The sequence below is a fragment of the Nothobranchius furzeri genome, chromosome 3 (assembly GCF_043380555.1).
Source record: "Nothobranchius furzeri strain GRZ-AD chromosome 3, NfurGRZ-RIMD1, whole genome shotgun sequence".
Classification (NCBI taxonomy): domain Eukaryota; kingdom Metazoa; phylum Chordata; class Actinopteri; order Cyprinodontiformes; family Nothobranchiidae; genus Nothobranchius; species Nothobranchius furzeri.
This window is the reverse complement of record NC_091743.1, coordinates 49,812,588-49,838,639: the sequence shown is the minus strand read 5'-3', so window position 1 is coordinate 49,838,639 and position 26,052 is coordinate 49,812,588. Positions and strand designations below refer to the sequence as shown.

Sequence of the window (26,052 nt, the reverse complement as noted above, 5' to 3'; positions counted from 1 at the left end):
GATACGGAGAACTGCCATTTTGGCTCTCGAAGTCGGGGTTGTGAAAATTTTCCGAGTTTCAGACTGGGAGATCTGACGTGGCGGGGTGTTTAATTTGATTTTTCCTACTCGGAGGTGGGGATTTCCGAGTACCGAGGACAAATTGAACGCACTAGAAGTTCTTGTTCCAGTAACAACGGACGGAGCAGTAGGGTGCTACATGTACGACAGCTGATATAAACCTACTTAGCTCAGATGCTTTGATGTACCTGCTCTGGGAATTTGGCTGAATTATTTGTTTCTCCAAACTCATTAAAAGACCTGCCTAGGAATGGTAAGATCATAACTGTTCATGGCCTTTCCATAGAAATCATAGAGATTTTGAAAGATCTGAACCATCCCTTTAAATTGCATCCATCGTAAGCCACCACAAGGGGGAGCTGCTGCCCTCCCATGCTATCATTCACACGGACACTAGAAGAAAAGTGAGTTTTTTAGGATGGTTTTCTTACAGAACGACGAGGATCAAGGCACTCCTCTTCAAACTCTGGGTTCACCTGCAAAAAACAGAAAACAGGTGTTAACTTCTGAATGTTTACAAACAGTCCCACAAGCTGATGAACAGACTGACCTCTGCAGCCAGGTAGTGTCCAGTGGCCAGGTGTTTGAACCTGAACAAGCTGTTCCAGTACCCGGCACCACCTCTGCACGGATCGTGCTGAACGACCTGATTTCACCAAAACAGATTTACAGCCGTACTTTATGCTGCTTCTGGAGTTTTGACCTCAGCACAAATGGATCAAATCAGCAGGTTTAAAACCCCTCCTGCTCACCTCTATCTCCCACAATGCTTTGCTGCTGGTTGCTGAGGTGGCAGATTGCCGCCCGGTGGTGCGAAGAAACACATACTGTTTTTTTCGGTGATCGTCACACGTGAGGAACTTTTCCTGCTCTGCGTGAAATAACCGCACAACATCACCCTGGACAAAAGGACAAGGGTCCAAATTAGACAACTCATGTGGGCCCAAAAACAAAAATGATCTGGGTCTAAGAAACAACAGTCTAAGGTCTCTGGAGTGAGAGCTCTAGATCAGATATACAGTTAGCTGCATATTTTATTAAAGGAATATTAAGCTACAGTAGAAAGCTCCTGGTGCAGAGCGATTAAACAGCAGTTTCATTGTGAGGAGGATCTTTTGACGGGTAAAACTAAAATGGAAACAAACAACGCAAGCAGCCCACTCAGATCTGATGAGTGATCTTATGCAACAACTACAGATGAAAAAGAAAAGCATGCTTTTCAGTTTAGAAGAAAATAAGAACATTTTATATGCCTCACCTTGGTGCTAAAAATGGTTCATCTATGCATTTATTTCCAAATGTATTTGACACATATTATAAAATATGCAGTAAATAAAAACAATCATGTGATTTGCATCAAGACATCATGATAAAAATGAAGGTTTTAAGCTAGTTATTGAGTAACTCACTCCTTTTAGGACAAACTCCTGGTTGTCGCTCCACTTCATGAACAAGACGATCTTCCAGCTGGTGTTGCAGTTGACAGAGTTCACCTGAAAAGCAGACGGAGTTGGACGTGACTGCGGGTTTAATTTAAAGACACACTGGCAGCAGTGCAACAAGGATCAAATATCCAAGACTAGAAACTTTTTAAATAACAGAAAAAATACATTAAATAGAATCAAATTACTGATATTTAATAAAAACAACAAATCTAAAAATAACTTCAAGCAAAGGCCACAAAAATGTGATTTCCTTTTTATCCTAACAGATGCTTCAAATTAAACAATCATAAAATCCCACTGAATTGAACATGGAGAAAAATGGACCATATTGTCTAATTTATTTCTTTATAAGATAAGTATCAGAAATTAATGCTGCACTAGGAGAGAAAAACCAAAGTGAACTTTAGCCATGGTGACTCAGTCTGTAGGACACCATCTAAGCCTGCGCTCAGGCAGCCACCAGCAGTCACAACAGTGAATAACTGGAAGTAACCAAACCTCATTGCATCCTGGGTTATCCACAAGCTGGTGTGAGCTGGCGTGGAGAGGCTGACCAGCGTTCACTGGATTCAGGACCACCTTGTCTCCGATCACCACCTGCAGGTTGACAGTAGAAGGAGCTTTTTTAAGAAGGTAGAAACCTCTCAAACGTGTTTCATTAAAATATTCTCAAATTGTGTTATGTACATAATGTGTATAATTAAATAAATAAAGCATTTGTTTACAGTCTGAGCATATGAGCATTTGTTTAGCTGCAGTCCCTGATGCAAGGGCGTCAGTTTGTTTTCAGAATTGCTGGCGACAATAACCATACACTTGAGTGGGGTTTAAAAATTGCTGGGGACAATAAAGTAGGCTAGCACAGGGGTCGGCACCCCGCGGCTCTGGAGCCGCATGCGGCTCTTCCATCCATCTGATGCGGCTCTCTGTGCTTGTAAAATAATGAATGGATGTTTAAATAAAATGCTTTATATTTTACTGCATTAATTTTACACCTGTATGCCAATTCTAAATGTAAAGATTGTCTGCGTAAACCTGAACAGTTCCGACCCAGTCTACTGTGAGACCGGGTTGACGCGTCACGCTTGTGCTCGCAGCGTTTTAAAAAGAAACGTATGACAAAAGTGGCACCTGCTCAGTAAAACCACCAACAGGGTGAAAAATATCAAAATATTGTAGGCAGAGACGGGCTACAACTTCTGGATCCACTTTATATAAATGATTTATTGATTATCTTCTTATGAAAGATAACTTTGACGTACACGAGCGACCAGGCACGTTGCAAGCTTTTCAAAAGTGTGGGGGATGTTGTCTGTGCCTAAAATAAGTTCATGCTATTCATCTTGTTAGTTTAATTTCCGTAATAGCGGAGCAGGTGTGAATTTTAGACGCGTAACGCATGTCTCTGTTTTAAACATGTTTAAACTGTTCAGAATACAAATCCAGGCTCTGTCTCGTTAGATTGGTGTAACTAAAGTTTGTACTGAATGAAACTTTACATTAAACCATGTTGAAGAGAAAAGGATCCGATTAAATCGTTTCCCCCTCATTTACAGTCACGGAGTACAGCGCAGTGCGCGTGGCTCTGGGGTTAATCAGGTTTAGTTGTTTCTCTTTGCAACAATCTTCACAAGAAGGCAAAACAGTTAAATGGCAGGTTACAGATATTTACATTTGACTGTTTATTTTGACAGATAAACTCAAGGATGCTGGTTGTTTTGAAAGAATTACCCCGACGCACACTGATGCGCATGGATGAGCTGACATTTTAATACGCACATCGCAGAGGTAACTTGATTCCCATCAGAACATCAGTTGGACACTTTATACTGGACACTGTGTTCAGCCCACTGTCCACCGTGGACAGTGGGCTGAAGATCTGCAGAGGGGTTCGAAGCGCAGCGCAGAACCACACACGGTGCATGCGATAAGATTTCCTCCCACTCAAGCGGTCTGGAAACCCGGTCTCTCTGAGGGATGTGTCACTTGGAAAAATGTTCTTTTTATGAAATTATGAAACTCTGGCTGAACAGCGCTTGTTCCCGTCTCTAATATGGAGACGCATGACGCATCCAGTCTGAGGCAGAATAGCCTCGTCACCTCAGCAAGCACCTGTAGAGACATTTGATCACGCACCAAGTTTATGTGGAGCAGAAGCGGTCGGGCCACGGCAGGTGACATGTTCCTAGCCTACATGAAGTGAAACAGTTTAATTGTAACATTAATATGTTACTGGACACACTGGTCTGGTTGGTTAGACCAGTGTTTGAAGTGGAAAACACACACACACACACACACACACACACACCAATTAAAATAATGCTGATAGCGTGGACTAGAAGCCAGGTGATAGTTTATGTATTTAAATGATGATCAGGTTGCAGTAAAATGTAATCTCCATCCACATCCAGACACAATTATCCTCTATTCTTTCTCTATTTGCTCTGCTCTTGTCTGGGCTGACGTAGCTGACGGTGCGCGCAATGCGTCTAGCGGCTGATGCACATTTTACGCATTTGGAGAGGTGGGCTGGAAGCTTTGCTTTTACTGGAAGTTGGTCCACTTAACGCACGGGTATAGACTACATGTTAATGACAAATGAATGAAAATTAAATTGTGAGTTTTTACTTTATATTTTAGAAATAAAAATGACGGGGGAACATTTATGACGTCTTTTTAAACGAAAATTTCTAGCGCGACCTGCCTGCTTCACTTAAGTCACTGCTTATTAAGGTCCGTCCAAAATGACCGTGGCCCACCCAAAAATGAAAACCTGGCGCTGCGCCTGTTATAAACCTCTGCAAATTGTTGTTCTTCACTTTATCAAACTCAGACTTTGTACAGCTAATGTCAAGATGTAAAATTATGAATTCAGTCGAGCTCTTCCGTCCCTCTCTCTCCTGCTCTCCTTGAAACCCGACATCGGCTGTCAGAAGCGGGAGGTGAAGAAGGAGATGAGGCAAACAGAGTGAGTGCGACCTAAAGAAACCAGACTGGTGTGGAGGTTAGCAAACAGCTGGAAAAGTGTGGGTGTTGAATCCCCCCATGAGACCTGAGCTGGTAAAACAAAAATCCTCATCATCAGGCTTTTTTGAAAGTGGGGGGGGGACACAGCTGCCCATCACAAATTTTGCTGGGGACATGTCCCCGGCGTCCCCGGTTAAAATGACGCCTATGCCCTGATGACTCAACGCAGTTTGGGAGCAGCTTTAATTTTTCCCCCAGTCAACAGCAGATATTTAGATATCTCGCCTCGGATGGGATAACAGCAACACAACTCCTGTCCACTGACTCCTTAAAACTGCTAATTCATGTTGATGTTTTATCTCCACAAATGATTCAAGCCTGAAGGAGTTCTGCTATGTGGTGGGGTTGCTAATGCTAACGGTAAGCTTCTACTAGCTGAGACGTTCTCTGCTGTTTCCTGGACGTTACAACAGCGTTCCCCATCACGCGTCTAGAACAGTGAGTGCACGAATGCTCAGTGACAGTGTGACATAGATCTGTCAGGCTTTTCAAATCCTAGACTTTCATCATCTGTTTTCTACCACAGCTAATGCAGAGACAGGTGTAGGAGATTATTTTCATGTTCAGCCTGCACGAAAAACTCAAGAGTGACTGATTATAATCAGAAATAATCATTAAAATACTTTTTTTCAGTGAAGTTGACCTTTAAGATTAGATGCCTCAAATGATTGTCATAATGCTGCCCCTATATTACTTTAAAGATCACAAATTAACATTAAACCAAAGAAATAAAACAAAACACATCTGATCCCGCCTTGCATCGGGGTTCAGCCGGAGACTCACATTGTCCCCAATAGAGCGAAGTTTGTAGAAGGGCTGTATGTAAAACCAGGAGCCTTCATTTCCAGCAACGTCCAACATCACCCTCATGGCGTTCTTCTCCAACAGCGCAGGCAGTCGTTTGTTCACCGTCAGGTATTTGTTGCTCTTCAGGTGGAGGAGCTGTGTACAAACAACACAAACTGAGTTCATATTGAACAAACTGATCAGTAAATCTGAAATCTGGTACATTTGACGATGACTGGACAGAAAATTAGTGAAGGGAGATCCAAAAATCACAGTAAACCGTTGCAGGACCTTCAGAAGGAACTACTGATTAAAACTCCTTTTAAAGTCTAGAAGAAAACGATTCCTGTCAGAGCACATTGGTTTAAAATCAGCAGCTTCTCTGGCTCTTCATCTGACAGAAATTGTATAACTTAGAGCAGCAGCAGAAACAAACCTGGATGACGTTCCCATACTGTATAACAGTTCCCAGCAGCTTTTTGTTTTCAGAGTCGTTTTGCTTCTTCTCCAGATCAGCTGCATGCTGGGAAAACAAAAACAAACCAGTCTATCTCGCAATAACTGTAGCCATTATACAGAAGGGCTGTAAGAGGCAACCTAGTTGTAAACAAAATGCTGCTGAGCAGAAGTGACAGAATTATTAAATACAAATGTAGATTTCACCAGACGAGCTTTAGGTGAGGGAAAATCCAGGGAGGTTTCAATCTTTCATTTTATTTTGATCAAACGGAAGAGAGAGGAGATCATTATTGAATCAGTATTAAGCATTTGAAAATTAAAATATGTATCAAGAGAATTTCCCAACTCTGCCCTCTCCCTGATCTCACTGGGCCTGGGGCAGCTGTTTCTCTGGAAGGGCTACTGCTCTAGAGCAGCTGTTGCTCTGGAGTGACTGCTGCTCTGAATGTGCTGCTGTTCTAGGACAGCTGTTGCTCTGGGGTGACTGCTGCTCTAGAGCAGCTGTTGCTCTGGAGTGACTGCTGCTCTGAATGTGCTGCTGTTCTAGGACAGCTGTTGCTCTGGGGTGACTGCTGCTCTAGAGCAGCTGTTGCTCTGGAATGGCTACTGCTCTTGAGGGGCTGCTGCTTTGAAGGGTCCGCTGCTCTAGAGCAGCTGTTGCTTTGGGTTGATTGCCGATGCTCTGAAGGAGCTGCTGCTCTAGAGCAGTAAATGAATTTAATGTGTGTAGCCCTTATCTCAGACATAGAATCACAAAGCGCTTCACATAGATCAAAACAAAAAAAATACAGTCATAAAATCATAATGATCTCAAAACAGAAATAGATTAACATCAGAAAAAATAAAGTCATGCAATTATAAAATTTCATAAACTGATGAAAGATTACAAATTGGAGTTAAAAATAAGAAAATAAAAGATTAAGGTAAAAGTAGATTTAAATAAAAGGGTCTTTTGCTGTTTTTAAAAGTGTCCTAGAGCAGCTGTTGCTCTAGGGTGACTGCTGCTCTAAAGGGGTTGCTGCTCTAGAGTAGCTGTTGCATTGGGTTGATTGCTGTTGCTCTGGAGTGACTGCTGCTCTGAATGTGCTGCTGTTCTAGGACAGCTGTTGCTCTGGGGTGACTGCTGCTCTAGAGCAGCTGTTGCTCTGGAGTGACTGCTGCTCTGAATGTGCTGCTGTTCTAGGACAGCTGTTGCTCTGGGGTGACTGCTGCTCTAGAGCAGCTGTTGCTCTGGAGTGACTGCTGCTCTGAATATGCTGCTGTTCTAGGACAGCTGTTGCTCTGGGGTGACTGCTGCTCTAGAGCAGCTGTTGCTCTGGAGTGACTGCTGCTCTGAATGTGCTGCTGTTCTAGGACAGCTGTTGCTCTGGGGTGACTGCTGCTCTAGAGCAGCTGTTGCTCTGGAATGGCTACTGCTCTTGAGGGGCTGCTGCTTTGAAGGGTCCGCTGCTCTAGAGCAGCTGTTGCTTTGGGTTGATTGCCGATGCTCTGAAGGAGCTGCTGCTCTAGAGCAGTAAATGAATTTAATGTGTGTAGCCCTTATCTCAGACATAGAATCACAAAGCGCTTCACATAGATCAAAACAAAAAAAAATACAGTCATAAAATCATAATGATCTCAAAACAGAAATAGATTAACATCAGAAAAAATAAAGTCATGCAATTATAAAATTTCATAAACTGATAAAAGATTACAAATTGGAGTTAAAAATAAGAAAATAAAAGATTAAGGTAAAAGTAGATTTAAATAAAAGGGTCTTTTGCTGTTTTTAAAAGTGTCCTAGAGCAGCTGTTGCTCTAGGGTGACTGCTGCTCTAAAGGGGTTGCTGCTCTAGAGTAGCTGTTGCATTGGGTTGATTGCTGATGCTCTGGAGGGGCTGCTGCTCTGAAGGTGCTTCTGCTCTAGAGCAGCTATTGCTCTGTGGTTACTGCCACTGCTCTGAAGGGTTGCTGCTGCTCTAGAGTAGCTGTAGCTTTAGGGCAGGGGTAGGCAACCCTGGTCATTGAGAGTCACAGTCCTGCATGTTGATGCCCTGAAGTAGCTGCTGCTTTAGAGAAGCTGTAGCTCTGGGGTGGCTACTGCTGCTCTGGAGCAGCTGCTATGAGGTGAACTTACATGGAGTTTGTTGAGGAGAACTGTATCTGTGTTTCCTCCAGGCTTCGCTGCTTTCCAGAACTGCTTCTGGGCTGAGTAGCGGTTCATGGGGCAAAGTTTAAACAGACAGTCTGCACAGACAGAGGCAGAAATTGCCAAGGGAAAGGTTAACATCAAATACATCACAGTAATGGAATAAAAAAACATAAATGAATCAACACGGAAGGTTTCAACTACAGGAACCCAAAGCAACAATTTTAAAAGTCTCAGCTGCTAAAACAACACAAACTTTACTGTTGACATTACTTTTATTTATTTATTTCTGCAGGCTGACCCGGCACTTCAAACGCATTAATAATTCTCCTGAATGGAGATCAAAGGGCTTTTCTCAGCTCTCAGGAGGGACCGGGAGTTTGTGCGTTTGGGTGCAACACAAGCATGGTAAACTGTGGTTTCATCCTGTGGTGAGATTAAGTTACACCACAACAATATATACTCTGCTCCAAATAATACAAGGAATACAAAAAAGACATCCTAGATCTGAATGAATTAAATATTCTTATTAAATACTTTGTCCTTTACAAAGTTGAATGAGCTGACAATAAAATCACAAAAAAAAGGTCTTTAGAAATCAAACAAGTCAAAATGAGGCTCAGTAGTGTAGTGTGTGTGGCCTCCACATGTATGTATGACATCCCTATATTATATGGGAATGCTCTTGATGAGGTGTCATGAGGGGTCTCCTCCCAAAGTAATGCCACCCTGTTATGACCACTAGCCGGGCCTCTTAAGATCCAGGAGCCAGGATCACCCAGCCCTGGTGATCAGCCCAGACTCCGCCCCTCTTCCTCCTCTCCTCCAGGCTGCTGATGAGCACAGCTGACCTGAGTCCCACAAATGAACAACACCTGGGATAAAAGGCTGTGCCATACAGCAGTTTAGAGGTTCTGCTGGTCTCCAGGCCTCATGTTCCATTTTAAACCAGGGTTTTTGTGTGTGTTTTAGAAGTTTTATGTGATTTTTTTTTGTTTGTTTTAGTTTTAAGGTGGTGATCATAACACACCCCACACCAAACTGACCCACTGCCTGACCAGTCATGCTGGAGGATGTTGCAGGCAGCAGAACATTCTCTGTGGCATCACTAGACTGTCACATTTGCTCAGTGTGAACCTGCTTTAATTTGTGTATGAGCACAGGGCACCAGTGGTGAATATGCCAATCTTGGTGTTCTCTGGCAAATGCCAAACATCCTGTATGTTGCGGGGCTGTAAGCACAGCCCCACCTGTGGACGTCTGGCCCTCATACCACCCTCATGGTGTCTTGTTTCTGACCGTTTGAGCCGACACATGCACATTTGTGGCCTGCTGGAGGTCATGTTGCAGGGCTCTGGCAGTGCTCTTCCTGTTCCTCCTTGCACAAAGGTGGAGGTAGTGGTCCTGCTGCTGGGTTGTTGGCCTCCTCAGTGGCTCCTGAATTTCAGGCCTGTCTACGCTGACAGACACAGCAAACCTTCTTACCACAGCTCTCATTGATGTTTCATCCTGGATGAGCTGCACTGCCTGAGCCACTTGTGTGGGTTGTAGGCTCCAGCTCATGCTACCACTAAACCGAAACCACCACCAGCAATCAAAAGCGACTAAAACATCAGCCAGAAAGTGCAGGAACTTAGGTCTGTGGTCACCACTTGCAGAACCACTCCTTTATTAGGGATGTCTTGCTAATTGCCTTTAATTTCCACCTGTAGTCTGTTGCATTTGCACAACAGCAGGTGAAATTGATTGTCGATCAGTGTTGCTTCCTAAGTGGACAGTTTGATTTCACAGAAGTATGAATGACTTGGAGTTTCATTGTGTCGTTTAAGTGTTCCCTTTATCTTTTTGAGCAGCATATATACACACACCCCTCCCCCCTCTAAAAAACATCCATGTGTGATGAAAGGACTTGGTGATGACACCCAGAGTGTGTAACCACAGCAACACCAAGAAGCCACTGCTGGTGTCAATAGTGAGTAATTGTGTGTGTTGATTTTCATAGAGGATGCTGAAACATGCCGGCAGGGAAAGCAGGACTTTTATTTGCATGAGGACAGTTTTTAGCAAAGTTCCTCTTCTGTCCCAGGAGACTTCCTCTTTCACACAGCGTGCCTTAGTGAGGGCAGATTAACAACTTTTCCTGTAGAGTTCGGCTTCACGGCCGTCTCCTCCCTCCAGGTCCTGGCTTTCCTCGGATTTTATCTCTCATCACACTGCAGCTTTCTTTTTTTGAGATGGTAAAAAGAGGAAGAAAGGAACAATCTGTCCACCCACCCCCCCTTCTCTTCAAGCTGCAGCTACGTGACCAAATAAGGCCAGCCACGAGAAGGGGAGTTGGATGACCTAAAGAGAGACAGAAGAGGGAGAGAGGGGTGGGGACTCCCTATCTTCCTCTTCTTCAATATTCTATCATCCCTCCTTCTCTTGTCTGAATTCCTTTATTTTCACACACCATTTGTTCCCTCATGGCTAAATGATCCAGATTCTTTGCTTTCCTCTCTTTTCAGACAGGATTTTCCAAAGTTTAGGCACAAAAATTCCGTTAAAAAAAAAGCCACAAAAAAAGGAAGTGAGAAAAAAGAGGAAGACGGAAATGGAGAGTAAAAGAATGCGAGAAACTATTTGATGTTAATCTTGTCAGTTTGTTTTAGATGTATGTGTTATATGTTCACACAACTGTCCCTCACTGTAAAAAAAACAACCTGTCAAGTTTACGGTAAAATACCGGCAGCTGTGGTTGCCAGAAATATACCGTGAAATAAATGTGTAATCTGTAAACGAAAATACGGCATACTGGTTTTGAAATCCTAAATTTTACAGTGGACAATGTTTTTTAACAAAATCATGGTAGGAAAAAAAAACTAATATTTGTAAATTATACAGTAATTTCACGTAAAAAAAAGCAACTTTACATAGCTTTTTAAAGATTTTTACAGTTAAAAAAGTTATATAAATATTTACATTGATTTGTTGTTAATTTAACAGTAATAGGTTACACCTTATTATGGCAAATAACTGTAAAAATAGAAATATGGTAAACCTTACTAAACCTTTGACAATAAAAAACACAGTGAAACTGTATAAGAAATTACAGCATTTTATTTTTTCTTAATACATTTTACGGTAAATTCCTGGCAACCACAGCTGCCGGTATTTTACCATACATTTGACAGTACAATGAGAAAATAAAAAATTTTACTTTACATTTAACATTTGCAACCGTTAAATATAGAAAAATATAAAGATGCTCAAATAAGTTAGTGAAAATTACTGAGAACACCTTTTTCGAACATAAGGATGCCCATCGGTACACTTGGTACCAGGGCAGCCTAGGTCGCAGATCGATGATAGACTTTGTAGTCGTATCATCTGACCTGCGGCCGTATGTTTTGGACACTCGAGTGAAGAGAGGAGCGGAGCTGTCAACTGATCACCACCTGGTGGTAAGTTGGATCAGATGGCAGGGGAACATGCAGCGTAGACCTGGCAGACGCAAATGCATAGTGAGGGCCTGCTGGGAATGCCTGGCAGAAGAACCTGTCAAGACGGTCTTCAATTCCCACCTCCGGCAGAGCTTTGACCGCGTCCCGAGAGCAGTGGGGGACATTGATTCCGAGTGGGCCTTGTTCCACTCTGCGATTGTTGAGGCGGCTGTTGCTAGCTGTGGTCACAAGGTAGCCGGTGCCAGTCGTGGTGGCAACCACCATACCCGCTGGTGGACACCAGAGGTTCGGGGAGCTGTCAGGCTGAAGGAGAAGGCCTACAGGACGTGGCTGATCTGTGGGTCTCCGGAGGCAGCAGACGGGTACGGATAGCCAAGCAGGGTGCAGCAGTGGCAGTTGCCGAGGCAAAATCTTGGGCGTGGGAGAAGTTTGGTGAGGCCATGGAGAAAGACTATCGATTGGCTCCAAAGAGGTTCTGGCAAACTGTCCGGCGCCTCAGGAGAGGAAGGCAGCAACTCGCTCACACTGTTTACAGTGGGGATGGGGAGCTGCTGACGTCAACTGGGGCTATAGTCGGGCGGTGGAAGGAATACTTTGAGGAGCTCCTAAGTCCCACCTACGCGCATTCCGAGGAGGAACCAGAGCTGGGAGACCTGGGGATGGACTGTCCAATCTCGGGGGCAGAAGTTGCTGAGGTAGTCAAACAACTACACAGCGGCGGAGCCCCGGGGGCAGATGAGATTCGTCCTGGGTATCTCAAGGCTATGGATGTTGTAGGGTTGTCGTGGTTGACACGTCTCTGCAACATTGCGTGGTCATCGGGGGCAGTTCCTGTGGAGTGGCAGACCGGAGTGGTGGTCCCCATCTTTAAGAAGGGTGACCTGAGGGTGTGTTCCAGCTATAGGGGGATCACACTCCTCAGCCTCCCTGGAAAGGTCTACTCCAAGGTACTGGAGAGGAGGGTCCGAGCGATAGTTGAATCTCAGATTGAGGAGAAGTGCCTTGGGCTTCCTGACAGGGTTGCGGAAGGCGCTTTATAAATAAAGCTTTGATTGATTGATTGATTGATTGATTGATTGATTGATTGATTGATTGATTGATTGATTGATTGATTGATTGAGCAATGTGGTTTTCGTCCTGGCCGTGGAACTGTGGACCAGCTCTATACCCTTGCAAGGGTGATGGAGAGGGCATGGGAGTTTGCCCAACCAATCCACATGTGTTTGGTGGATTTGGAGAAGGCTTATGACCGTGTACCCAGAGGCACCCTGTGGGGGACGCTCCAGGAGTATGGGGTGGGTGGCTTTCTGTTAAGGGCCATTCAGTCCCTTTACCAGAGGAGCATGAGTTTGGTCCGCATAGCCGGTAGTAAGTCAGACCTGTTCCCGGTGAGGGTTGGACTCCGCCAGGGCTGCCCTTTGTCACCGGTTCTGTTCATTACCTTTATGGACAGAATTTCTAGGTGCAGCCGTGGTGTAGAGTGTGTCGAGTTTGGTGGCAGGAGAATCTCGTCTCTGCTTTTTGCAGATGTTGTGGTCCTCCTAGCTTCATCCAGCTCTGACCTTCAGCTCTTGCTAGGTAGGTTCACAGCCGAGTGTGAAGCAGCTGGGATGAGGATCAGCACCTCCAAATCTGAGACCATGGTTCTCGACCGGAAAAGGGTGGCTTGCCAACTCCGGGTCGGGAGAGAGGTCCTACCTCAAGTGGAGGAGTTTAAGTATCTCGGGGTCTTGCTCACGAGTGAGGGTAGGAGGGATCGGGAGATCGACAGGCGGATTGGTTCAGCATCTGCAGTGATGCGGACGATGAGCCGATCTGTCGTGGTGAAGAGGGAGCTGAGCCAGACAGCCAGGCTCTCGATTTACCGGTCGATCTACATCCCAATCCTCACCTATGGTCATGAGGTTTGGGTAATAACCGAAAGAACGAGATCGCGGATACAAGAGGCCAAAATGAGTTTCCTCCGTAGGGTGGCCGGGCTCAGCCTTAGAGATAGGGTGAGGAGCTCGGACATTCGGGAGGGACTTGGAGTAGAACCGCTGCTCCTCCGGATCAAAAGGTGTCAGTTAAGGTGGTTTGGGCATCTGGTCAGGATGCCTCCTGGACGCCTCCCTGAGGAGGTGTTTCGGGCATGTCCTGCTGGCAGGAGGCCCCCGGGTCAACCCAGGACACATTGGAGAGGTTACATCTCCAATCTGGTCCGGAAACGCCTTGGGGTCCTGCCGGAGGAGCTGGTGGAGGTGGCTGGGGAAAGGACGGTCTGGAGCTCCCTAGTTGGGATGCTGCCCCAATGACCCGGATAAGCGGAGGAAGACGACAACGATGAAAATTACTGAAAAACAATGAGAAAAATTGACATAGCATTTGAAAACAAAATAAACATATTTGTTCTATTCCTACCCACAGCATAGATCTTGCGAATACAACATGTGTTCATATATTATGGCTGGTAATCTGTGGAGGAATAAATAAACATGAAACACAAAATTACCAGCCCCTGACCGACCGACAGTAATGAGTCACTGGGTCCTGCCTTGGTGAAGGAAAGGACTCAGTGGAGTTTCTAATGGCATGGTGTCGAAGATATGAGCTCTGCAGGAAGACTTCAGTGTCGATCAGGAGTTCACTATGGTCTAGCAGGATCCCCTCTGCAGGAAAAAATGGACAAAGTTTCAAAAGTTTGATCAGTGCTTGAGCAAAATGCACAGAAATGGACATGCTCTCAAAAACAGATCAAAAGTTAAATTATTTCTGAAGTTTTAACAATACAGTTCTTCAACCTACTTACGTAAAAGTGATACATAGACAACGCAGCCCAAATCACAATCATAATTTATTGGAAAACATTGTATTCAAGTCTCCTATTGATTTATCATAGAACTTGAAGTTAATGACTGAATCAGGGTATATGCAGGATTCTTGAAATTTATTTTTTTTACCTTTTCAAGACTCCGTTTTTTCTAGCAAATGAAGTGACCGTTAGGTATTAAAAATTACTAAGAAATGATTAAAAGGCAGACATATTTGCTTTCGAAACTAAACTTTTCCTCATAAATTTAAAAGTATTTGTTTGACATTTTCTGACCTTACAAGGTCAGAAAATCTTAAATTTAGGTAGCGAAAATGTCTGCCTTAAATTACAAAGAAATTCTTAGTTTTCTCTAGGAAATTTATTTCTTGAAAATACATTAAATTATTCTTGGAATTGAGTGTTTTAGCTTGCAATTTTGTCACATTCTGCAGGCTCCTGCCGTGTGAAACGACCTTTATTAGAGGCACAGTTTCCTCAATTTCCTCTCATCCCCCTTGTGGCCAGGCCCCTCCCAAGCCAGGGCCGGGGGCCCACTGTCCGTTGGTGAATCGTAAGCTGGACAATGTTCTAGCTGCAATACTGGTATTAGTGCGCAAAATGGATGTCATCTCGGAGAGAGTCACCGGACGGTATGGGGAAGTTTAAAACCCAAAATTGGCTTCACTGAAGGACTGGAAATGATCAGTTTAAAGACTGAAGGCAGAGAGGAAAATTATCTCAGCCTGACCCAAACAAATTCTTGTTATCTGAATCTTTCAGCCTGGCGAGGTCATCAGCCGGAGGAGTCAATGTGCTCTTCGCTTCTCCCAAGATCTCCCTCCCACCTGTGACTGTACAGTAGCTGAGCGCCCTAGATGCCCCCCCCCCCCCCCCCCCCCGAATCAGTTGCCTCCTTCATGATGTAATCTAGCTCCAAGCTCACAGCAGCAACACACGTGTAGCAATAAGCTATCAAACAAAGACATAGATAGATATAGACATAGACATAGACAATTTGTGTTAAAACACAAAGGTTGTAATGAAGATTACATGATGATTAAAAACAACTCACCTTTACTCCACCTGCAAGGCTTCATGTTAGTCTGGACCATTTGTAGCTGCAACAATCAGTCTGACAGCAGATTTCTTGGGTTCATTTAGCCTGAAAAAATAAAATTATATATAACATCAGTGTTGTGGGAGGTTGCTTCCAGAGATGATGAGAAACATGTGGAAAGCAGAGCAAGGATGGAGTTACAGGTTTTTCTGTTAGATCATGAGGCCCTGAGGTGAAATGGGATGTTAGTGTGAGTCTGGGAAGCTACTCCTCTCCAGTGGTGACCAGCCAGGCTGAGATGTAAGGAAAAAAACAGAATACAGAGTACAATATTATTATTTAGAATGTTTTTACCTGGATCAGTTCATGGATCTTGTCCTGTCATCCAGATGGAAGCTGCTCAGAAGCTCTCCACCAAACCTGGGTCTGTTCAGGAGTGTAGAAGCTGCTCTGGGTGGAATTCCCACCATGGTCCCAGTGTCAGACACACAGCTGCTGGGAGGCTATGTGAAATGTAAAGAAACAGCAAATATATTTATAGTTGTTTTTAAGAGCAGCAACACACGTGTAACAATAAGCTAAAATAATGACATAATGTTAAAACTAGAAGGTAAAGAGAGACCGATGGTTAAAAATAACTCACCTGCAAGGCTCTAGCCTGGACCTGTGCAGGCTGGTGGAGGACTACATCAGTCTGACAGTAGATTTATTGGGCAGACTTAGCCTGAAAATAATAATAACATCACGCTGTTGTGGGAGTTTAGTAACTTAGATCGTGTACAAAACAAACTGTCTAATATATGTTCTTTATAACATGGCTGGTGAGTGATCAGACTGCTCTCAGAGCTAATTCAGGGTCCAGAATCAGACATGCTCTAATGAGAACCGGACTCAGCACCAGTTCAGAACCGGGTCAGGTCTGCTTCAGGAGGAGCTACTCTTGAGTGTCCCTCCTGCTCTGCATCAGCTCTGATAATTACTAACCCCTTCTTCCCACCGGAGCCGTCAGCAGCACGTTACTGCAGCAGCACGTCATAGCTGCTGATAGGAACCGCTGTGGTCAACAGAACCTTTTTCACCGGAGACGTCAGCAGCCGTCAGCAGCACGAGTCGGCCGCGTCTCAGGAGCAGCATGTTGCGGCCCTTACGCGCCGGTTCTATTTTCTACGCACGATGCCTCTGAAACGGGTCACGTTCGACATTTTTGAGTAAGGTCTAGCTGCAGACGCAGCCCCGACAAAGCACGCCCCCGACAAAACACGCCCCCGACCAAACACGCCCCCATGTGCCTGTTGAGCTCCCCCGAGCTCCCCTGGTGATCAGAAAAGGGAAATATCTCAATAACGGCAGCCCTCCCAGTCTGCAGCTAGGTATTATTGACAAAAGACGCCTGCATGTTCGAAGACAAGAGAAGTTGCATGCGTGTTGCAACACCAGATGGAAATGACAGTTCAGGTAAAGACAGATTTATATTTTTACACCTTGCGAAGATTTCTAGGGATGGGTACCTTTGACATTTGAATCGATTCGGTACTAATTCCCGGTACCTAGGAATCGATACCGGTACTTAACGGTACCAATTTTCAATACTTTTGAGTGTTTATTATTTTAATTCTCTTTTATAATTAAATATATATTTTTCTCAATATATAACGCACCAAAAGCAAAACAGAAGCTAACATATCAAGCTAACGTTATCTTAAACATTTTATTTACCTACCGGAGCAGAATAAGATGAGGATGTCTCACTTAGATCGTTGTCGCTGGTTTCATCATCACCCAGTTACCCATCACATTTAGTGAAGTGGACCCAAGATTTAGCGTGCGTTCTTTCTACCATGCTGCTCTGTTTACAACTCGCTCGCAGCGAGCGACGACTTAACGCTCTTGCGCATGCGCAGCTGTCTTGGCAAGTTCTCGTTATGAAGGACGGGTACTGAAACGAGGCACCGTTTGAAATTACGTGAATCGGTGCTCGGTCGGTACTATGGAATTCGGTCGGTACCTTAAAAAGTACCGAATTCGGTACCCATCCCTAGTTGTGCCTATTGTCCGGCAACTGATTATTTGTTGGTGGTATCTTGTGTTTTATAATCCCAATGGGGATGGCCAAAAAGTGTGTATGCAAGAAGAAAAAAATCCATGCATTCATATTTCAATCTGGAGTCCTGTCTGTTTAATTACATTGTTACTATTTCTGTATAAACGTATACTTTCAATTGTATTGTTCGCATTGAAAGGCGTTTGATATGAAAAAAATCCCAATCTCCTCTGCTGGAGCCTGAGGCGGGGTGCTGCACCCTGGATCTGACCCAGGTTTCAGCTCCCCTGCCCCGCTGGGAGGGTTGGAAACACCGCCATCACCTGCTGGAGCCTGTGGCGGGCTGCTGCGGACCGGATCCGACCCAGGAATGAGCTCCCCTGCCCTGCTGGGAATTAAAAACACAGCCCGATCACCTGCTGGAGCTGACAGCGGGATGCTGCACCCTGGATCCGACCCAGGTTTAAGCTCTCCCCGCGTGCTGGGAGGGCTGCCGTTATTGAGATATTTCCCTTTTCTGACCACCAGGGGAGCTCGGGGGAGCTCAACAGGCACATGGGGGTGTGTTTGGTCGGGGGGGTGTTTTGTCGGGGGTGTGGTGTGTCGGGGCTGCGTCTGCAGCTAGGTATTATTGACATTTTTGGGGAAGGAAAGACAGGAAATCGGACGCGGAAATGGAGCGAAGCTCCAGAGATTTTCAGAATGAAGAAACGTACTGCCTAACTGTGCGGCCCCATGAGAAGTTATCACCTAGCTAGCGGTCTCCTTTGTATTTCAGGTCCGTATTGGCGATTATAAAACGGACAGAACATAAAACACAAACCTTTTGGAGCCATGTTGTAATTTTCTCCTGCTTGTTGTTGTGTTTACTGACGAAGTCACTCGTGTGACTTCGTGCTCTGTCGGTGACAGCTGCTCCCCTGCTGCTTCGCGTCTCGTGGGAAGGGCCAAGCAGCAGCTTACGCGAGCAAGACGTGCTGCTGCAGTAACGTGCTGCTGACGGCTCCAGTGGAAAGAAGGGGTAACTGGCACAAAAACTTAACACGAACCAGTCTGTGACATTATAACACACACAACACTCGCTTCGAGCCTGCAGCAGTGTGGACTGATTGTCTAAATTACGTGAACCACGTCCCTCTTACTTTGCATTTATAAATATAGCAAATATAGCTGCAAAATTACAGGTAGGGAATGATCTTTAGAAGCTGTTAAAAGTAATTATTTAGCTTACTCACCTCAAATTGGGTCCAAAATCTCCGTTTTCAGGAAGCAGCAGTCGGCGGGATCCGGTGTTCTGACAAAACGTCCTACTTTGGCAAAACGTACCCGTAGGATAATTTTATGGTGTTTTACATGACACAAACACTAACCCTAACTAGGGATGGGTACCTTTGACATTTGAATCGATTCGGTACTAATTCCCGGTACCTAGGAATCGATACCGGTACTTAACGGTACCAATTTTCGATTCTTTTGAGTGTTTATTATTTTAATTCTCTTTTATAATTAAATATATATTTTTCTCAATATATAACAATATTTGATAAATATCACGATAAATAACATTCAACTGTTTGTATTTTAACATCGTCCTTGTAGTTTTATAAGCTGATAATTAAACTGAAGCAAACATCTTTACTGTGAACTAAATTTACTGTGTATCTTCATTCCTTTTGTCGTCTTTTTTCATTTGATTTTTCCTACTGGGAAGCTAGAATTTCCGAGGAGAAAGCGAACGCACCATTAGCTGATAACGGTGGCAATGGAAGCTAACATATCAAGCTAACGTTATCTTAAACAGTTTATTTAACTGCTGGAGCAGATTAAAACGATGATGCCTCACACTTAGATCGTTGTCACTGGTTTCATCTTCACCCAATCACCAGTCGCCTTTAGTAAAGTGAAGCCAAACTTTAGCGCGCGTTCATGTTCTTCTAGTTGGAAATTCGGAGTTCCGAGGAGAAAGCAAACGCACCATTAGCGAAACTGAAGCTAACATATCAAGCTAACGTTATCTTAAACATTTTATTTACCTACCGGAACAGATTAAGATGAGGATGTCTCACTTAGATCGTTGTCGCTGGTTTCATCATCACCCAGTTACCCATCACATTTAGTGAAGTGGACCCAAGATTTAGCGTGCGTTCTTTCTACCATGCTGCTCTGTTTACAACTCGCTCGCAGCGAGCAACGACATAACGCTCTTGCGCATGCGCAGCTGTCTTGGCAAGTTCTCGTTATGAAGGACGGGTACCGAAACAAGGCACCGTTTGAAATTACGTGAATCGGTGCTCGGTCGGTACTATGGAATTCGGTCGGTACCTTAAAAAGTACCGAATTCGGTACCCATCCCTAACCCAAAAAATCAAGTATCAACATCAATAAAAAGTACTAATACTTACTACTTACCTATTTTCCTGCACATATGACAACGGAGTAGCATTCCCTTTTTGTGTTGTGCGCATGCGCGCACATGCTCAGGAACAACGGGTAGGACGGTTTACGGGGTAGGAGAAATTCCCAGAACACCGGCTAATTACTGGAACGGCTTGGACTAATTTGTGAAATGCTCTTCAAACCAGCATAACCCAGTTCAAACTCCATCCCAGTTCAAACTCCATCAAGTTGGTGAAAGAGTAACATGTAAAAAACACTTAACTACAATATTAACAGCCAAGCTACTAGAACTAAATAACTATAATACTAGAAGTTTTGCTGGGATTCTGACACAATGCAAATGCTAACTACAGCACAACTCACTTCCGAGCCTGACTGCTAAAAGACTGGTTGAGACGGGTTGAGACCGCAGTACACATGTCTACAACACTATTAGACGCTCATTTGTACTAGTTATCAGCTAAAAAAAGGTTGATTTTGATGTGACTTAATCTTTAAGGCGGACCCAGGTGGTCTGATAAAATGGCGTGAAACATAACATAAAGTTGATTTAAAATAATAATTGAAAAAGATAACTGAAATCAATTTTTTACAACCATGAACTTTATTAAAAAAATTTGCTGTTGATTTTTTTTAACAGAAGGTTGACAGTAATATACTGCAGGCCTAACTTTTTAGGCCTATAGGCCTACTGATGCACAGATTTTTATAATTAAAAATAGCCGACTATCAATTGTATTGTCTTTTACTGATGATAATAGCTTTTTAATGGTATTTACTTGTATTATTACGGTGGACCCTATTTTTAACATCTTTCTTCAGTAAAAATTAATGTTTTTGTTTGCTTAAAAATTTACAGATTTATACTGTGAATTCCAATGTGCACAACCCCAAAAGATGTAGTTTTACTTGAATGATACCGTAAAATGAAAGGTTTTCAGACATTTTCAACGTTACAAAATTTTATTGTAAAATGTATGTATATTTTTTTATTTTCAGAGAAAATAATTATAATTTCAACATTTTATTACAGTGAAAAACACAGTTTTATCCAGTCTCACAATTAACGGTTATTGAATCAATGTAATACGGTAAAATGAAGTTTTGGTTGTACGCTCCATTACCGTTGGAATTTGATGGTGTTTTACTGTATATTTTACTGACTTTTTTTACAGTGCTGAACCAGCCTCACTGAGAGCTGCAGGCTAGAAAAGCTAACTCACTTATAAAATTTCTGTTTCATCACGCTATACAGACAACATCACATCAGGAAAAATAAGTGCTTCCATGTGATGAGCGATCATCTGAGACTAAATACTTTAATCAAATTGAGCAGTGAGGAGAAAATATTCAGACCTGATTAGTAAATTATTTAGAGACGATCAGGAGTGAGCCGTTGTCAGACGAGTAAATGCAGTTTGAACATTTCTGCAAAGTAAAACGTGGTTTTTCTACCAAATTTGCATTTATTTGACTGCCAAACATCCATTTCAGACAAAAAACAAACAGTGTTGCTCTGAGCTAAGGCCAGTGCATCATTTGGCTGAATAAAAATGTTTTTTTCTAGAACAGCACAACTGAACAAACCTGTTACATTATAGCCAGATGATGTAGTTACGATAAACTCACATTTTTCTCACTCCTATTCTTTCATCACAAGCCTCTCAACACTGAGACAGAGTTTTCTCCCTTTCAGTAATAATGTATGTTTTTTTTTAATCTGTGAGAGTGATAGTGTTACCCTGTTTTGTGATAGAATGTAGGCAAAACATCATTTTTGTAAGCCTGCTCCCCTGTTCTGTAGAGCTCCAAGCAATTTGAATTGGTCAGCATTAGCCAATAGCGTTAAACATCTACTTAAGCACAGATGTCAATCACAGAGCTCGTTTGCTGAAGACGGATATAGAGCTGGCAACCTTTCTTATGGACAAATAAAGTTAAAGTCATCATCACACATTGGTGAAATGACATCTCCACATCTGACCCATTTCCGTTGGGAGTGGTGAGCTGCAGCAGTGGCTGCGCTCGGGAACTATTTGGTGGTTTAACCCCCCCCATCTAACCCCTTAAAGCTGAGTGTTGAACAATAATCCTTCCAACAAATCTTTAAGTTAATATAAATGTAAATAAATGTGAGAATAATCGTACAACAATGTGTTTCAGCTCTTTTACGCCCAGAACACACCAGCTGTGAAGCGCCGCGAAGTGGATCACTCATGAAATTCGTGCGCTGTCCACTCCTCGTCTGTTCACATCAGGACAGAATTTTCAACGTGCGCTTCTGCACACGCCTACCATTTCCCAAACCCCCCCACCCCGCCCTTTGTGTGTGTGTGTGTGTGTGTGTGTGTGTGTGTGTGTGTGTGTGTGTGTGTGTGTGTGTGTGTGTGTGTGTGTAACCAGTTTGCCCCGCGTGTTGATAACGGAAACTGCGCTGACCTTGCTGCTGTGTATTTCTTTGTATTCACATTTATTAAATCCATCCTTTGCTGTAAAAACTGCATTTAAAATTTTGGAAAAGCTATGTTTCTCTGCTATGTGTGTGTGTTTGTTCATTTTCATCTCTCTAGTCTGTTTAGATACACAAAAATTATCACATTTATCAATCGCAGTGTTTTATTTTTTTGAAAATGTTCTTTTATTTTGTTAAATTTACCGCTTCTGCTTTGGTTTGACTTCCTGCCAGAATTGACCCGGCTCACGAAAAAATAGAGCTCACGCTGAAACGATCGCTGCACGGTGCGAGCCTTCGTGGCGCTTCGCAGCTGATGTGACCGAGAGCATAGGTTAACTAGGGCGCCGATTAAACGCGCTCGTTGTTCCACGGCGCTTCATTGCGCTTCCGCGTCTGGTGTGTTCCGGGCGTAAGGCAGTTAGAGGTGTTGCTTCCAGCCGTAATCATAGAAGTAGGGGGAGCAGCTCAAAGGTGCAATACATTTTCCACCTCTAGATGGGGCCCTTGGAGGAAAAACTCTGGATTTCTGCTTTAAATGCCTTGTTCAGTGAGAAGTCATGTAAAACGTGTTTGGTTTGAATACTCTCAGTCACTCTTAGTTGCATATGCATGCTGAACGTGAGATTTGTCTTCAACCCCCCTCCTCAGTATTAGCCAAAGAAAGGGAATAGACACGATGTCATGATGTGAGGTGTGGTTAGGACCCAAACGCAGGTGAGTGATTCTCCACAAGGCAGCAGAGGAAGTCTATATTTTTTGAGCCAGGTCATGACTGAGCAGGATAAAAATGCTGGCAAAGGCAGACATAAAGACTAAGCAGACAAAACAGACCTACAGGAAGACAACAAGAGGAATCGGGTGTGCAAGGTAATGAGGGGCAGGTGAGCTCAATTAATGTAACAAGAGGGGACAGACACAGAACAGGAGCAGGAGCTCAGAAGCACATCTGGACACAGAGGAACAGCGGGGTGAGAAAATTTCAGTCTCTTCTATGTCACAGAGTGAATTTTCATTCATCTCCAGCTTGACTTGCGACCATCCATGAGAAGGCTGGAGTTGAAGCTGTATTTTTATCCTGTTTTATTTTGTAGTTTTAGCTATATCTTTAGCTTTTATTTGTTTTCATGTGTATCTTTGTTGGCCCTTGCAGGGGTCATTGATGTTTTAATTTATTTTTTAAGCGTGTACAACACTTTGGCTCATCTCCTGGTCGATGCTTTAGAAATAAAGTTGAGGATGGCTGCATTGACTTAGCAGCCAGGAAAGAGCAGAAACATTTTTCAAGTGCGTAATATATTTATAATCTATATGAAATCATTTTAATTCTATGTTTGGCAACTGGGGTCGGTCATATAACATTGTTCACATTAAGAGAATTATTTCTTGCCCGAGAGAACCAAATTAGCTAAATTTGTGACATAACTGCATCCCCTAAAAAGCAGAAGCGGTAAATGACGCTCACATGGTAATGCAGCGTGGAGTTATTAAAGTTGTGAAGGCAAACATGGCTGCAGTCTCACTGCATTCACTAATATCAGTGAGAAGAGAACGATTCATGCTAGCTTCTGGGGTATTTTGGCTGCCTTGTCTCTCCACACAAACAGAAAAAAAGAAAAAAAAATGTCAAGGCGAAAAGGCTCAAGGAGACACCCAACGTCATCAAATATTAAAATCCACAAAACTGAATGCAAAGTTTAGTACATAAAATTATTCCAGAGATTGTTGTGAATCTAGAGAAAAACCTCCCTGTAAATTTTGTCAGCAAATAACAGACCAGACATATGAGCATACATGTGATGACCCGTCTACTGACTTTACTAGTTTAGATAGGATCATCATGTGTTTTGTTAGAAATGATATAGATAACTTATTAATTCCAGATATTTCCCAGTCCTAACATCGATAAAGGACAACAAAATTCTCTATCGTGTTAATAACACTCAAGCAAAAGGAAGTGAAGCTAATCAGTAAAAAATCATTCTAATCATATCTACATCTGAAACCCAGTCCTGAGTTTACACAATGAAAAAGTGACAAAAGCCGGACGAGCATGACTAAACAGGACATTGAACCATCACTGGTCAGCAAATAATTCCCAAAATATCCTTAGAGCATGTGAAAAGAGTAAATACAACAACAAAAAAAGGTGTTTAGCAGTGCGTGTCGAAATGTTAGAAATACAAGCCTCTTCATCAAGCTCCAATCAAAACTACTTCCTGTTATGGTCACAGTGTTCAGTAAATATCTGACTCGTGATCTTTTTACACACACTGTTCAGAACAGAGTGCTAATTAACTCAGAGACAAGAATCAGCAGCTTCATAAATAATACGATGGCTGCTTCCTGAGATCATTACTGATGCACACATTTAATGTGGCTCACTGTTAAGACTGAGATATGCTGTAATTTTTCCTCATTTTATTAGATCAGATTAAACAAGCACATCTGCAACAAGCTCACTGCTAAACTGACTTCACAAGGTTATGTAGTCATATTTTAAAAGAATATTTTACTAGTCTATTTAATATTATTACAGCGGCTGTTCAACTGAACCAAAGTCTAGGAGAGAAATAAGAGTGTTTAGGAATTAAACAAGGTCTGATTTCATCTGACTTGTACAAAACGTTGCTTGATTTGAGGCATTTACTTTATAAGCGAGAACAGAGGAAACAACAATAAATAAGGGGACAACAGCTTCCCTTGACTGGAAGACCTCTCCTCTCTTAGAATCGGTAGACATGTTTGTTAGCGGAGAAAGGAAAGTGACGACAGAGCAGCTTCTGCTGTTTATCTCAGATAAACCACCCAGCCCGTCTGTGTTGTGTCTCTGACAGCAGCCGAGCTAACAGCTGACAACATGGTACAACACGGTATGGAGTTATTACCTTTAACTGAGCTGGGCTGTCTGAGGTTTAAATATTTAAGTATGAACACAACAAAACAAAAATTATACCCGAATTGAGATGAACAATAGTTTAAATATAAGGTTAAAAAAAGGAATCAATAATCTCAGTAAAATGTTTAATTTGCCATGAAAAGGGTTGGACATGGGCTGGGAGGATAATCAATAAATCCATGAATCGCACAATAAATGAAAATGAATTCTAATTTTTCAAGCCTTCATATATTAAGGTTAAGAAATGCACAATTCTATTATTATTATTATTATTATTATTATTGAAGTGCAGTGTTGGTTGTTGGCACTGGATAGGCCATTGTATTTATTGTTTTGGAGAGACGGGGTCTATTTTACAGTTTTGGGTGCAATGTTTTCTAACAGAGAGGGAAAGTCCTTTTGTATTGATACATTTTTAGGTTTTTTAATTTAATTTATTTATTTAGAAGTTCTGGTTCTGGACATTACACAAGTGGTTATTTTGGGATGGACAATATATCGGCATCAATATTGGTATCGGCCGATGTTAGTCATTTTTTAACGTATCGGTACGATAAATAAAACCGAGCCGATATTTACAACCGATATTTTTTTCATCTCGTCTCCATTTGTTTTTCAGTTTCAGAGGGTGAGGGGGGTGGTGTGCAATTGTTTAGTCATGTGAACAGTGAATGAAATCATCTCAGAACCGTAAATGTGTGTGGTGTGTGTACATAATAATGTACATTCAATTTTAATAATTACATTCTATACAAAATCTGCTGATTTTAGAAGCATTAATGTCAGTATATCAGTATAGACAAATATCGGTTATCGGCCATAACAGTGATCGGATATTGGTATCTGCCCAAAAATTTCATATTGGTGCATCGCTAGTTTATCGTCAATTATTTGCTGGACAATATATCGTCCAGCAAAATTTGTTATCGTCCCAGGCCTAGTTGGACAAATAAATAACAGCTAGCAAACTCCTACTTCTCTGGAAAATAGTCTCTAAAAAACAAATTAAACCTTCTTTTGATGCTAAAAATTGATAAATTAATTATAAGGAATCTGGTGATTTATGTT

At 42.8% G+C, this 26,052-nt stretch overlaps 1 protein-coding gene and 1 long non-coding RNA gene across 3 annotated transcripts in view; both read right to left on the bottom strand.

The window, feature by feature from the left end:
- LOC107384050 (inositol 1,4,5-trisphosphate-gated calcium channel ITPR1) overlaps positions 1-26,052 on the bottom strand; it is a 120,442-nt gene that overhangs the window by 79,383 nt on the left and 15,007 nt on the right. For both annotated transcript variants that reach the window (XM_054739643.2, XM_054739639.2), the window contains exons 4-11: positions 7,893-8,002; positions 5,755-5,841; positions 5,316-5,474; positions 2,004-2,102; positions 1,470-1,553; positions 813-959; positions 611-706; positions 492-536 (exon numbers count right to left, since the gene is read on the bottom strand). In XM_054739643.2, the coding sequence (XP_054595618.2) occupies positions 492-536; positions 611-706; positions 813-959; positions 1,470-1,553; positions 2,004-2,102; positions 5,316-5,474; positions 5,755-5,841; positions 7,893-8,002 (827 nt within the window). The remainder of the gene's footprint in view (positions 1-491; positions 537-610; positions 707-812; positions 960-1,469; positions 1,554-2,003; positions 2,103-5,315; positions 5,475-5,754; positions 5,842-7,892; positions 8,003-26,052) is intronic.
- Positions 13,781-15,948, bottom strand: LOC129162998 (uncharacterized). The gene is made up of 4 exons (XR_008563013.2): positions 15,839-15,948; positions 15,550-15,698; positions 15,211-15,300; positions 13,781-13,995 (listed from the first exon to the last, which is right to left on the bottom strand). It is a non-coding gene; the product is annotated as an uncharacterized lncRNA (long non-coding RNA).